The sequence below is a fragment of the Etheostoma cragini genome, chromosome 17, assembly GCF_013103735.1.
Source record: "Etheostoma cragini isolate CJK2018 chromosome 17, CSU_Ecrag_1.0, whole genome shotgun sequence".
NCBI classification, from domain to species: Eukaryota; Metazoa; Chordata; class Actinopteri; order Perciformes; family Percidae; genus Etheostoma; species Etheostoma cragini.
Window position 1 is genome coordinate 14,180,204 of NC_048423.1, and position 14,434 is coordinate 14,194,637.

Below are 14,434 nucleotides of genomic sequence, written 5' to 3' on the forward strand. Positions count from 1 at the left end.
GGCTGCTTAGAAATTAAGTGTTAACGAGCAGTTGGACAGGTGTACCTAATAAAGTGGCCGGTGAGTGTATATACAGTACTTATACTGGTTTCAATGTATACACTGCAGCGTATAAGAGTAACTATAACAATCATAAAAAAAAGAAAAACACAGTGGTCCTAAAGTCGAATCTTGATGCACACCTTACATATTCCCAATAAAACTACTGTCCAGAAAACAGATGCAATAAATAAGTTCCACAGGCATGTTACAATGATCTAACAATTTATTTATACTTGACATTCATATAATTAATGATTAAGCCTTTTTAAATCCTAAATTTCAGTGTCAGAGCCCTCATTTTTTATTCTGTTACAGTTGTAGTCAGTTGTAGCTGACATTTTGTTGCAACAGTGGGTGAGAAGAGTAAATGTATAGCTCAAACAATGCTGATGGGTGTGTCAGTATAAACAGTAGTAGCATCTGTGTGTCTGGCAGCCAAAGAGGTTGCACCCAGTTGATGTCATAGCTCTGTGTGCTGATCTGTTAAGTAGTCACAGCCAGTGATATAGAAGTACATCTGTTCCACATACTGAACAAGGAAAATCTGATGCTTGATCATGCAGAACGTGGTCGGATGGATGGGAATAACAGCTGATAAAATTGTTTTTGGCAAACTAAGCTGTTCTTATCTGTGATTAAGTATGTATCACCTCATTGCATTACAATAATGTGATTAAATGAATTTGATGAAATATTTTCACTCATATCCCTTTGAATCCCAGTCAAAGAAAAGTGATCATAATGATGTACGTACAGGAAGTTTGACAAAGATGACTGAGCTTAAATGGATGGCTCCTTTTTACAATTTGAAGCACAGTATTAAAAGAACACCACAGGCACATATAACAAGAAAACAAAACCTCTTTAAACTTGTCTATTTTTGGTCTTGATTTAACCAAGAACTAAAAACAAAACCCTTACTCTCTTCTTTCCCAGTAAAACTCTAGCCAGGGGCTGGAACTGCTTTAATGAAACCTGCATGATCTTTGCAGCAGCCTGATGTAATTATGCAGTCGTGTGGGAGATTCTGTCCACAGCAGCACTGGTGTCCTGAGACAGAAGGGCCCCACTGCTGGACTGAAACAATCGCAGCTTCCCATCCAGTGTCCCAGTTAGCAACTAGGAGAGACAGAAAGAAAATGACATCACGTTCAGCTTTTGTGGATATTTCCTAGGAACTAGGTCACACATCACTTTTTTCAGGACTCTCTACTGAGATGACCAAGCTGCATAACAGCACACCTGCTTCCTTAAATAAGACTATCATCACTGAGGTCAACAATATTACTGTGTTTCACATAGAAATTCTTGATTTTCCGTACCTGCCATATATCACAAAAAACATGAAGACTTATGGCCTGAACTTTGTTACACAACTTTGTTTAATCTTGAGGTTTCCTGTCAGTGCTAGACATGGTGAGTCAACAGTTAGGACATTTTTAAGACATATATCAATAAACATCACCCCACACACCCATTTACGCAGGCACGCATGCATGTGCACACGCACACACACACACACACACACAGTACCCAACATGTAGATGCGGTACACAGACAAGCACACTCACCAATTCACTCTATTTCTTAGCAAGAAGGGAGGATTATCTCATCTGTTTCTATCAGCCAGTAGAGCAGATGAGGGTGAGGGAACATTACCTCAACACCCTGACAGCCAATCAGCAGCAATAGCAATAGGAAACCAATTTATATAGGAACTACCAAAAAGTAGAGTATATGATATGATGGAACAATCATAATTCAAGACAGTTGTTCACAAACGGCTCTACGTGACAGCTAATACCAGGGCGTGTGACAAACCATTTCAGATCTATGTCATACTACTTCAACCCAAAGTTATTTGTACTACACCTAATCCCACAGTCTTAAAGGACTTTACAAATCCTGCATGATGAAAAAATTACTGAAAACAATCCAACAAGTTGCAAAGTAAACGGAAATGCTTGGGTGAGTGATCAGATCTGCTGTGGAGCATTAATGTCATTTATGGTAAGTTCAGAGATTTTTAGGTGGGTTGTAAAGAGAGAGTGTCTTTTTAAAGAATACTAACAGTGGGAATCTTGGAAAACAACTATTTGCCAAGCAGTGATAAAAACCACATTTGGTACAACAACAGTCCAACATTTTTTCCCTTGTACTAAAGCTGTTTTATTCAGGAGAAATCATCTTTTACCAGAATGCAGATGCCTGTGCTGGTTAAGTGAGTCCCAATAGCAGAGGTCTGAAGATGACTAAACACCTTAAAAACTGGGATCGATTTAATCTTCTTTTGAGGGGTGATCGTTGCAGCCCTGCACACAGAGGATTTGCAGGTGTTTTTGTGTGGACAAAGATAAGAAGACAAGAGGATTTCTCCAAAAAAGGCAGCCAAGTAAACACAAAACACATTTCACTTACACACGCATGTGTTGGTAGTCTTTTTTAGCTTACAAATATGTTTGAGGCTCTCCCGTGAATCAAACTAGCTCACTAACTCTTCTACTTTTAAGTTTTCTTTCTCCATAACCTCCTGCTCTATAACCTTAATCAACAATAGCCAAGCTATCAAGCTACTTAAAACTCAATAGAGTCGGAGGGCAGCTCCCTTAGCAACCAAAGCTCTTTTCGTCGACTGCCATCCAAAAACATTAGACTGTATACGTACACAGGCATGAAAAAGTTGAAGCTAAATCTCAAATTTTCTAAAAAGGTGATCCAAATTAATGGAATTTTAACATCATACACTTGCAGTAAACATCTGTAATCCAATGTATTCCATCACTGCAACCTTAAATATCAACCAGCTAATCTGATGAAGACCAAGGGTTTGGGAGACCGTCGCAGTCAGAAGTCTATTCTTGCGAGCGAATTCACTGTAGACATGTAGGATGTGGTCATGCTCACATGTTAGATATTTGTTTTTCTTCAAGATCCCACTTCTAGGAAACACAGTGTCTTTATGCAATCCTGCCACCATGGTTTTCAAGTAATTTGCAAGCATCTGTTTTTCACCTTTTATTGAGCTTTAACAATCTCAAAGACATAGATCATGCATGAGTAATATTGTTGAAAATGTGGGCTGCTTTCTCTTTTTAATGATCTTTTTGTTTTTAATAATAATTTGTTTTTCTGTTTAAAATATTAAAATTCTCATTGAAAACGTATTACCAACTAGGGATCGTAAATCAAATCAAGAATTTGAAGGAGTGTCACGCATGTTACACAATCTAAGTTATTGTCAGCCATGCTGGCTTGATACCATGGGAAAAAAAGACCACAAATCAAATAGTTCAAAGCAGGAATAGAACTCATGATTAAGAATCCAATGTGGGTTGGATTACCAGTGGTGGACAACAGAAAGTGTCCGTCTGCAGAAACTGGTATGAACAACAGCTGAGGCTTTGAAGATATAAGGAGCAATGTGTTTTCCCTCCCAAAGGATATCATTCATCAGTTTTTGAGTGCATTCTTCACAAATGCCAACATACCAGGATGTTCTGTACTTTACATACTAAGAGGTTACAGAAGATCCACATGAGAGATGGGAAAAGGGGCAGACGGGTCAACAGGGTCACATGTTTGATGAGCTTACAAGTACATGAACTGAAATAAATGTATAGCCTGATGCTAGTGATGGTGATGGTATTGGTGGACACTTGTGTATGATCCCACGGAGATCTATTTAATCTTCTATCCATATTTATGCATGCATAGTATGAATACACAGAGTTCTGTATAACCTACAGTCCAGCTATTTTTGTTCTCCTTATTGTTTGTTATGATGGTGTCTTATTTCTCTGTAACAAAATTGGCAACTGAAGGTAATTACTAGCTATATTGCCAAAATGAATCTTTCATATTGTACATCTTCAATTAAGTTTGCATTAATCTAACCTCATCTCTTATCCTATTTATTATTATTGATTGAAATGAAAATCAATTCAAATAATGGAAGTTACAGTAAATATCTGTCCAGCTCAGACTCCCAGCCTGTCTGCCTCTGAGAGTCAAGGCAGATCTCATTTATAAAAGCCCTGGACAGACCCATCTGCGTGAGTTTTACAGAACACAGAGAAATACAGATACGAGCAGACTCACAGCATTCCATGTGCTTGCTCCAAAAAGCTGTGTGTCAAATTTCTTTCTTTAAGAAAAATGCAGGAAACACCCAGAAATACAAATAATAACGAATGTTTATTAAGGCCAACAAAATCACAGAACACATTATTATTTCAATGTGACAGTGCTGGAGCGCTAGCCCTGTCAATATCTTAGCCGTTTTAAAAGCAAGTGTAATGTCATCACCAAAATGGTTCCACAATGACAAATCACCGTAAATTATTCCTCTGGTACCTAAAAGTTGTTAAAACATGCTTGCCAAAATGAAATCAATTCTGTATTTGTATATCTGCTTGTTTCAACATAAATCTGTATCGGTATGATGAAGAGTTAAATGACAAGATGGATGCCACTCTCATGTCTGTACAGCAAGTATGTAGCTGGAGCCAGCAACAGGTTTGCTTAGCTTAGCACAAAGACTGGTAACAGGGGGGAATTAGTCTGTCAAAAGTACCAAAAACTTATCAATTAACACATTATATCCCTTTTGTTTAACGCTTTTTTCACTTCACCAATTACGGAGATACAGTATGCCTGTTATACATATTTATATGTTATTTAATACTTTTGTGTTCATGCCAACTTTAAATGTGCATGTCTGAGCTACCTCAATGCATTAAAGCTGCACACTGTCATTCCAATTTACAGTGTACTGCATATTTTTGGTATTCAGGCAAAGAAAGGACACTATTAAGGAACACTTTTAACTTTTTTTATCTAACCACCTAACCATGGTCAACTCAGAAAATATTGTCTACTACACGTAAATGGATTTGATACTTAAAAACGCCTTATGTGACTTTGTAACTGGACCCAAACTCTTCCTGCACTTCCTGTGCATTGCCTTCCGCTGTGTAAAACATAGGCCAGTTGATTTCAGAGAGTGTATCTCAGCTCAGTCTGCGTCTCACTCTAATGTGACATTCTGGAGCAAACATCAGATTCCACCTCTTTATTTGCTGTCTGGCCACTACAGTAGGAAGAGATCCTTCTGCTCTCTGAGGTCAGGCAAAAAGGAAGATCAAATATAAAAAATATAAGGAATGTGGATAGCTTCTTAAATGCCAAATGGCCACAAATGACAAGATACAGTAAGCATTTTTTTTGCCTGCCTGCAAAGATGATACATGGTGACATTTGGAGACAAGAGTTTCACTGAGCTCGAAAGCCAGCAATATGATTCACTCATTGTTCATCTTCCTAGTTGGGACGATATAACATGTTAACTTTTAAAGACAGCTGCTAGTGTCAGTAAGAGGTCACAGTCCTGTGCTAACGCCAACACATGGAGTGCAAATGAGGTCTTAAGTATGTGAAGGAAAGAGATCAGACTTCTCACTTAATCAAAATACTGCAACTGAAAACATTATGTAATAGTTCTTGTTTCCTTCTGATCCTATTGCTGAAATATAAATACTAAGAGTATGTTTGTTTCTTCTCATATCCCCTTCCAACAAACACACATGTATGTATTTAAGCAGGGGTGTTTAGTGTCTTGCTCAAGGATACTTTCACGGAAAGAAACACACATGGTAAACAATAAGAAACACTGTTCTGGTAGGCTGGGAGCCAGACCCTTCAGTTATCAGGCTCCTCTCTTGTGGAACCAGCTTCCAGTCTGGGTTCGGGGGGAAGAAACCAACACCACATTTAAAAATAACCTGAAAATCGTCCTCTTTGAAAAGTCTATAGGAGTGAGGAGTTGCAGCGTTTGCCTTTGAGGCCCACCTGCTTCTCTTCAAAGTCGTCAGATTTATCTACCATATAATTAATAATATTATAAAAGTAGAGGTAGGCAGGCCAGTAAAGCCCAATTGGCCTGGGGAGAGTTCTAGCCCAACCAGGCATCTCTGCTTAACCTGTAACCTGTCTCTCTTAGTTATGCTGTTATAGTTTGAGACTGCCGGGGGATTTCCTTCCTTCCGTTGACACACTGAGCTGCTCTCTCCTCTCGCCTCTTACCATTTGTGTCCTGTCCCAGAAATGCATGTTACTAACCTAGTTCTGGGGAGTTTACTCCCCGGAGTACTTAAGTTTTCTGTTCGCCCTAGCATATTTCCTTGGATTAGGACGGCAACAAGATCTTGTTTGCAGCTGTTGCCGCGGTGTTGCTACACCCTGCTACGCTCTGTGATGCCCTGCAGTGTCCTACTGAACCCTGCTGCATCCTGCTACGTCCACCTATGCTCTGCTGTGCCACGCTACACCGTGTAACGCCCTGCAATGCCCTGCTATGACATGAACTACTATGACTACCATTTGTAGTCAATGTTCCATGATCATTATTGTAACTATTATTGCCACTATGCATCACACCCCAAACCGGCACCATCATACTCCTCCTACCAAGAGCCTGGGTCTTTCCCAGGTTTCTTCCTTTCTTTCTTTCCTTGCCACTGTCAAACTAGTTGCTTGCACTAGTTGCTTGCTCATGGGAGAATTACAAGAATTTGTTGGGCTTTGTAAATTATAAAGTGTGGTCTAGACCTACTTTATCTGTAAACTGTAAAGTGTCATGACATAACGTCTGTTGATACTATAAATAAAATTGACTTGCTCTCTATAATTTTTGTTTGCAATTTTTCAATCACCAACACACATTAAACTGGATATTTTTTATGTCTTCAAGCTTATCTTGAGTCTTTTTTTAGTTTTTTATAAATCTTTTTTTTAATCTTTTTAATCATTTTAGCCAGCATTCAGTCAGCAAACACTTCATTATAAAGATGATGACATATCTTGACCATTAGCTGATTTGGTTAACTCAGGTATGTTTAAAACTCCCGAAACAAGCACACCTGGTTTAAGATTACTCAAAAGGAAAAGCCCTATTTTCATTTGATGACTTTGGCTTGTAAATGTATCTTACTGCACCATCATATTTACATCTAGCCAGTGCCCTACTGCTGAAAGTTACAACACTTCCCAATTTTCCAATTTATATGAGTCTAGTCTAATAAAGGCTTACCCAGCATACGGAGACATTTAACATCAATGTAAAGATTTTTTCTCTCTTCTCTAGCTTTTTTCTCTTGAATCTGTTGTAACTTTTCATTACAAAAAGTGTATCTTTATTGTCTCCTCGTTTGCCGTTTTTCATTGACATTTACTTGTTTTAAAGTTCTGATAGTAAAAAATCATTCCTTATGGTATCCTACTCTAAGGCTCCTAGGATTAACAATCTCTTCTTATGCAAACAAGGAGGCAGGAACACAAGAGCATACAGAGAACAGTTATAGATGAGGGCTTTGCTATTTGGGACCAATTTCAGTGCTCAATGAGATTCAATATCCAAAGCACAAGGGCATCAAAGGTCCTGGTAGCAGACGTTTCTAAGATTAAAAGCCTATGTCAGCTTCAGATGTTTACAAATTGCTTATTGTGATGCTAAAATGTTTAAGTTCATCTGTTAAAACTCCAAGGTGTCAGAATAAAGAAACAATAATTTAGCATTACAAGTAACATTAGACAGGGGGTTCAACATTTTTTGTATAACTTATGAAAATTGTAAATTTCAAATACATTTTTAATGCAATTAAGAGCACTTTATTCCCCACCACAAGGCTTTGTACTATGGGTGACCGAGCTTTTTGTTCAGCATCACCACGGCTCTGGAACCAGCTCCCGAGTGACCTGAGAGCAGTACAGAACCTGGACACTTTCAAAGCTGAACGGAAGACTTTTTTATTCAGAAAGGCATTTTTGTGCTGATTGTTTTTATTGTTATTATTCTCCTGTGTAGCACTTTGAGATTCTTTGGAATGAAAAGTGCGTTATAAATAAAATATATTATTATTATTATTATTTCAACCTGGGTACAAAGACGTTTTAACTACTGATGTGGAAAAATGTAATTGAAACTATCGACAACTTGGAATGAGACAGAAATCTGAGTAACCCAAATAAAGCACAGCCGCATGGAATTCTGTTTCTCTAGTCTAGTAACCTGATTCTCTGAAATCACCCTTCCTCTGCCTACAACATTTTTCCTTGCCTTTACTTATGATCCTGAAGCTTATAAATTCCTAAAGCCATTAGAAGAAGTAGCCTTAGATACATTATCACCACTGCCTCTTTCCAAGGTGCTACTCAAACTGGACACAGTTTAGTTAGCCTCCCACAACTCTAATCCAAAAATAATTGAAAAAGAGAACATCCTTAGGTATTGAACCAGCAGAGACAGAATCCCTCAGCTTGCAAGTGTGAACTGCTTTGCAAGTACAGTTGCAATAATTTGCAGGCTACTTTAATGGTAGCCCATGTAGGTCCAACACAGGAGAGCTTGCAACACTTTACAGAGGTATGCTGTTGGAAATCCCACAAGATTTTACAAGACAACAAAGTGAAGTGACAGTAAAAGTGGGGATCTTTCATTACAGACTAAAGTACAGAAATAGACCTGAGGGAACTGAGGAAGGAAGGTTGCGGAACTGAGGACCTGAAGGAACCCTGGAGGTAGATCAGCTTGCTTGATCTACTTTTAAGTATAAGGGTGGAAAACATGAGTGAAAAATGAGTGGAAAAAATGCATTGCATTTTCTGTCTGTGCCATGCATCGGAGGGTTCTCACAGCAGTACATACGGAGAACATCTCGCCATCGAATGTGGTTGAAAAGCAAGGTGAACACAGGATGGGGACACTTTTTGCAAGTATTTTTACACGTCGCGGTAAGAAGTTATGAACTTCTAATCATTTTGTATTTACACATGTTGTTTTAGTCAACAAATAGAAGAAGATCCATATGTATGCATCCATTCTAGTCAGACATTACATCAACCAGAGCACGTTTAACTAGAAGAAACCTCACAAAATTGAGCTAAGCCCTCAATACATCAGTAGAATATCAGTAGAAAATCAACATCTGCCTAAGTAATAGAAAAGAAATACTTTTCAGTTAATGTGAAGGAGGGTTTTTTGTAATTATGTATGTCTATGTGCCATCAGTGTATAGCAGTACCGTACCATGATTAGCAACAAGATAAATCTGCAGCAATGTAGAATGCATCAGCAACATTTCACTAGTTCTTTACTGTATATTTCCAATTTATCTAAACAAATCAAAGTGGCAAATCCTTAAACCTACACAATGTACCCTGCCCTGCTGATCCATTATTTTTACTACATGTCAACTTTGCAGGATGTCAAATAGCATAATAATTCATCTTGAACAATTACATTGGGTAATTGAAACTACCCATTGTAACACAAATAATATCTCTTTAAATGTACTAAGATTAATATGGGTATTATTTAAAGTAAAACAAATGCCAATGGTAGGAGTTTTCACATATGTTTAGTATAGATGTAATGGGTCAGATAGAGATATTTCTGACAAGTCAGCAAACAAACAAAACTATTCTGGTAAATGCTAATAAGTGGACTTGGAAGTAAGTTGGGACTGATAGACTAAGCTGAAGAATGTAGGGTGCACTTACACTCTTAACTTTAAGCTGCCACAAACGAGAAGTTGTCAAAAGGCTATGAATAGAATAACATAGTAAAACATGTACTGAGCTCATGTTAACAGATCCATCTCCATGACAACTGAGCAAACTCCCTCAACTAATGACGATTGTGTGATACGGTCAAAAGTTAGTAGACCTCAGGTTGGGATCATTTTGTCAAACCTTCCGGAAATGAAATTGAAAAAAGTTCAGCCACAGGATGTGAATCTTTCAATTTCAAAGAGTGTTTATCTCAATTTTCTAAACATTTCAGAGGTCTTCCATCCTTTAAAAAGAGGTCCTAGGAATGATCAAACAGGCCACAGTGAATGTTGGTTTCAGTCACTGATCAAGAACGGCCCTTTCTCTTTGTGGAAAGACAAAAACGTAACTGCGCAGTGTTAAATGCACATGACTGTGTAGCTTTGTGCTAATTACACTCAGGAAATTGCTTGAAAAACGCTGGTGCAGACAGGTAATTCAATATACTACAGTATTACTGGCTATTGGTGAGTATGACCAGTTATTTCATGAGAAACTATTCCTGTTCTTAAAATGAATGTGAATAAGACGGAAAACTACAGTACCAAAGTAAATATAAAACCTGAACAAATAGTAAAAGTCCAAGGGAACCTTTAGGGACTTCTAGGACTTCAGAGAAAGCCTAGCTTATCAGCATTTTAAAGGTCATATTTGACCTATTTTAATTAATGATATTGATTCTGTTTTTGTTCTAATTTTAACTTGATTTTCTATCAAACTTGCTTCAGAAAGGACAGTGTTATTGTCCTAAAACATTAACAATAGAGTTACACGGTTAGATTAAATTGTTGTTGTCTCTAGGCAGAACAAAGATTACAGCTCGGTCCCTCATTGGATAGGACTTCATGACCTGGACAGAAGTCCGGAGATTGTGTGTTAGTTTAGTAAATGACGTGTGAATCAGCCAATCACATTTTGCTATTGTAGTGGGCTGGACAAAAAAAAAGCCCTACGCCTTCCAGGAGGCCGTTGACCTTAAGCTAGGGTCAAGACGGGTCAGTGAGTGCAAAGTGAGAACAAAGTACTACGGAGGACAACAACATCACGGGTGGCTTGATGGTATTGCTTTTTTGAGTACGGGCTTTCACAGATAAGCGATTGAAAATGGAAGACCAACTCCAGCATTGGATTTGACAGAAAAGGGGAAAGTGTTAAAAGGCATTTTCAGACTTTGGATTGTATATCCAAGTACCATTAAGGGTATTCAAATAAGGTAAGCTCCCTGTTTTCATTTTAATCTAAATCAAAGCTGTCCTGTTAATTTTGCATTGTCATGGCACTTTATCATGGCGTAGGTTTTGACCTTTTGCATCTGATAATGTTGTGACCTATATAGCTCATGCCATATTTTGCAATTCTATTCTCTAAGTAGGGAGAAAGACATCCAATGGATTTGGGATGTTTTGATTTAAGTGGAATTTGAGGCATCGCGTAGTGGTGTGTCCGTTCTCCGTTGTTAGCTATGTGTTCTGTGGTGCTGATAATAAGAGTTTGTTTGTTCATAGAGCTTTGTGTCTGAGCTTGAAGTTGTGGGTGTGTGTGCTTGTACATGTGTGTGTTTGTGTGTGCGCACAAAGTAAATTGAAGGCAATCAAATCCCACTCACACAAAAGGCTCAGATAGTGTAAGTAACTAAGTTTGTTTTTATGATTCAACAGTCAACATGTGTCAACACAATACATCCTATGTTAGGAACATTTAACTTGAAGCATGCTCTGATTTTCAAAGTGGGGAGACTTATCACTGCTCTTTATTTAGCTGCAGACCTTCTGGGGCCCTCCGGTTGTTTCAGACATTTGTGATTTTTATGACTTCTAACTTGTAAACTCTTGGCAGGTTGATGTAGTGTTACCGGTTAGTGACACAAATCTTAGAATAGAAACAAGTGGTGGCTAACAGGAGATGACCTCATGAAACAGATATGATTGATACAATTTGATACATGATATTACCCTGAAGAATAAATATATTACACTGAAAAGAGAAGGTTTTGATTCAATGGTACAGCTTATTTCACCAGATTAGTGGCAATAATTTGTCAAAGTAATAATATGTGTTCAATAAGGCAGGCCTGCATGGTTCTTTCAGAAAATGATTGTAAAGCTTTATTTTGTAGTTGTATTATTATTTATTTATTAGTATTAACCATGTATTCAGCTAATGAACTGGTTAACTTCATTTCATATTTGATGTAGCATATTCTTTTTTGCAGGGAATTAGCCATTCCACTACTAGCCTTCATACATGCAAATGTTCCACCCACCAGCAATAAAAGTTCAGTTAATAGTGCCAACCTTGCTTTATTTTTTTCAGAGGTTCTGCTTCGACTGCAAGTCCTATCAATGTGCAGAAGTACTGATGGGGAGCGAGCATGCTCTGACTGATGAAGTGTGTCTTCAAACTCTGCAGATTTCCATGGATCAACGTTTCCACTTTCAAATTTGGAAACCTGAATGTATCATTGTGCTGCAAAGTTTAATTGGATGGAGTTACACTGATGGATGTGAAGATTTAAAACATGTGCCTCAAGTCCAAATGGCAGACAACAAGACTAGCAGACGTTGTGATATTATATTTTAAAAAGGCTTATTTTGCAAATGCATTTGCTTTGCACAGATCCAAAGGAAACCCTTGAGTGGACAATAAAACATTTCCAAACGGAATGCGGCTCTCTTAAAAAAAGCTCCAGAGATTTTGAAAGGATGCTGATATGAAGTACAGCTGTAAACTTGAATTTCTTATTTTACTGTTATGGCAAATCAAGATAGACAAGTTAATTAGTTCTGTATTCAACTTTTAACTAATTTACTGGTTCAATACAATAATGTAGTTTAATTTTTGTCGAGACCCTACAGTCCCTGAATTTATATGGGACCCTAATCTACCAGTTTAGTAGGCCAAGCAAAAAAAACTGTTTTAAATTCACTCTGAAATAAAGAAATAACAAACTGTAGCATTTAAAGCATTTCTACCTTGGCACTTACACAGGTCAATCACTATTGTATTTCATCAGTGTGCAACAAAAAATGGCATAATATTAAACGACAATGGATCCAGTTAGAAATTGTATAAACAGTCAACAGAAACAGAAAAGTTGGAAAGCAGCTCCTGGACTGAATAAACACAACATCTTTTGTTAACTGTGAAACTGTGCAGCCAATCATAGGCTGGAACAACCCTGGAGGCAGCCAGTCATAGATGTGGATCAGCACAGTGCACAAAGCAAGTCACTAGATGCCACAGGTTTATGGCACAATAGAGTAGTAGTCAATATTTGATTGGACTATAAACTGGCCACCACAGGTAAATCCAACAGATTTTGGGGATAATAATTTCAAATGAAAATGGTATTGGTCCAGGAGGCTAACATTTGAAAAAAAGGTTGCTGTCTCAGCAGTGTTTGTAGATGCAGGCGGCATTTTTGTTAGGGTTTATACATAATGAAATTCCAGGGTGGAGTACTTATAGACACAATTAAAAAAAAGGGTATGCACCTACACACTGAATCATACACATACACAATTAAGTACACCCATCCCACACCTATGACCTGCTAATAAGATTAGAGCTTTTATTATTTCAAGCACCATCGTTATATTAAATTATTAGAAATAATTAGAAATCCTGTGAGGTCACTGCCATACAAGTCCACCCACCATGAACTGTGGGATAGTCTTAACAAAGCCTTGCTACGTGACCTCAGCCTGAGGACATCATTCCTATATTACAAGCGTGTACACTTGTAATCATATACACACTGATGGAGTTCAGAGCAAGTAGAGATAGCGTAGACATGTGCAACTAACTGACTCTATTGATATTAATTAACATTACAAACATGCATTACCAAGATCATGAAGATGACTCAATGCCAATAAACCAGTATTTCTATTTGAAAATGTGTATTTTACATCTCCAAATTGAAATTCTAAGTCAAATACACATCTTTATTGAAACTCTTAAAAAAACCACTGACTAGAACTGCTTCTCACCGTGATCTCTTCATTTGACTCTTAATACTGTTCGAGATGCTTGAGATAAAGATTAAACTATTGACGTGCATACATTATCGGGAGAGGAGCGGAAGGTTAACACAACATTGTTGCATGTATGCATGTCCCCTGGGGTGTTAATGCAGAGGTAACATAGATTAACATCTGGAAAATAAAACCATTCTCTTGTTCTACTTCAGCTGTCTGATATAGCTTATGTCAGTAAGTGAAAGTAAGACATTTCCTGAAACTGTACAAAATATTTACTCCGGTCATTAGCTTACTGAGAAATATGACTTTTTTTTAAGACAATGAGATATTTTTGTTCTGGGAGAAGGGGTATTGAATGCATGGTAGGGAAATAACAGAAACTCAAAGACAAAACGTAAAGACAGTTTCTTACCTCTGGTGTGGCAGGGTTGAACGTCACACTGAGCACTGTGTCTGAGTGTTTTTTAAGTCTGTGCAGGTACCTGCTGCTACGGATGTCATACACGTAGGCCTGAAATGAAGGAGATGGACTACATGAACAACTAAAGCAGGAATTTACTGTAACTATGCAGTGATGTACCAATGTAGAACCTTTATGAAAATGAGTTAAGTTGACCCACATAGTGAAGCTCACTTGATGATCACCAGAGGTTTGGGACTGTTGTGAATGTTAAGAGATTGGCTAGACAGTGAGGCTCTTGTTTGTTGATATCATAAATCAGACATAAAAATCTCTAATACTGTGTAAACTAAAATAAATGGGGCCGGGTGTCAAACATAAAAATATTTTTAGTGATAAATAA

At 37.7% G+C, this 14,434-nt stretch overlaps 1 protein-coding gene across 3 annotated transcripts in view; it reads right to left on the reverse strand.

Moving 5' to 3' along the window:
- Window positions 1-207: 207 nt before the first annotated feature.
- The window catches only part of wdr27 (WD repeat domain 27), a 39,957-nt gene continuing 25,730 nt past the window's right edge, over window positions 208-14,434 (reverse strand). For all 3 annotated transcript variants that reach the window (XM_034898841.1, XM_034898840.1, XM_034898842.1), the window contains exons 23-24: window positions 14,044-14,142; window positions 208-1,161 (exon numbers count right to left, since the gene is read on the reverse strand). In XM_034898841.1, the coding sequence (XP_034754732.1) occupies window positions 1,048-1,161; window positions 14,044-14,142 (213 nt within the window). In that variant the 3' untranslated portion in view covers window positions 208-1,047. The remainder of the gene's footprint in view (window positions 1,162-14,043; window positions 14,143-14,434) is intronic.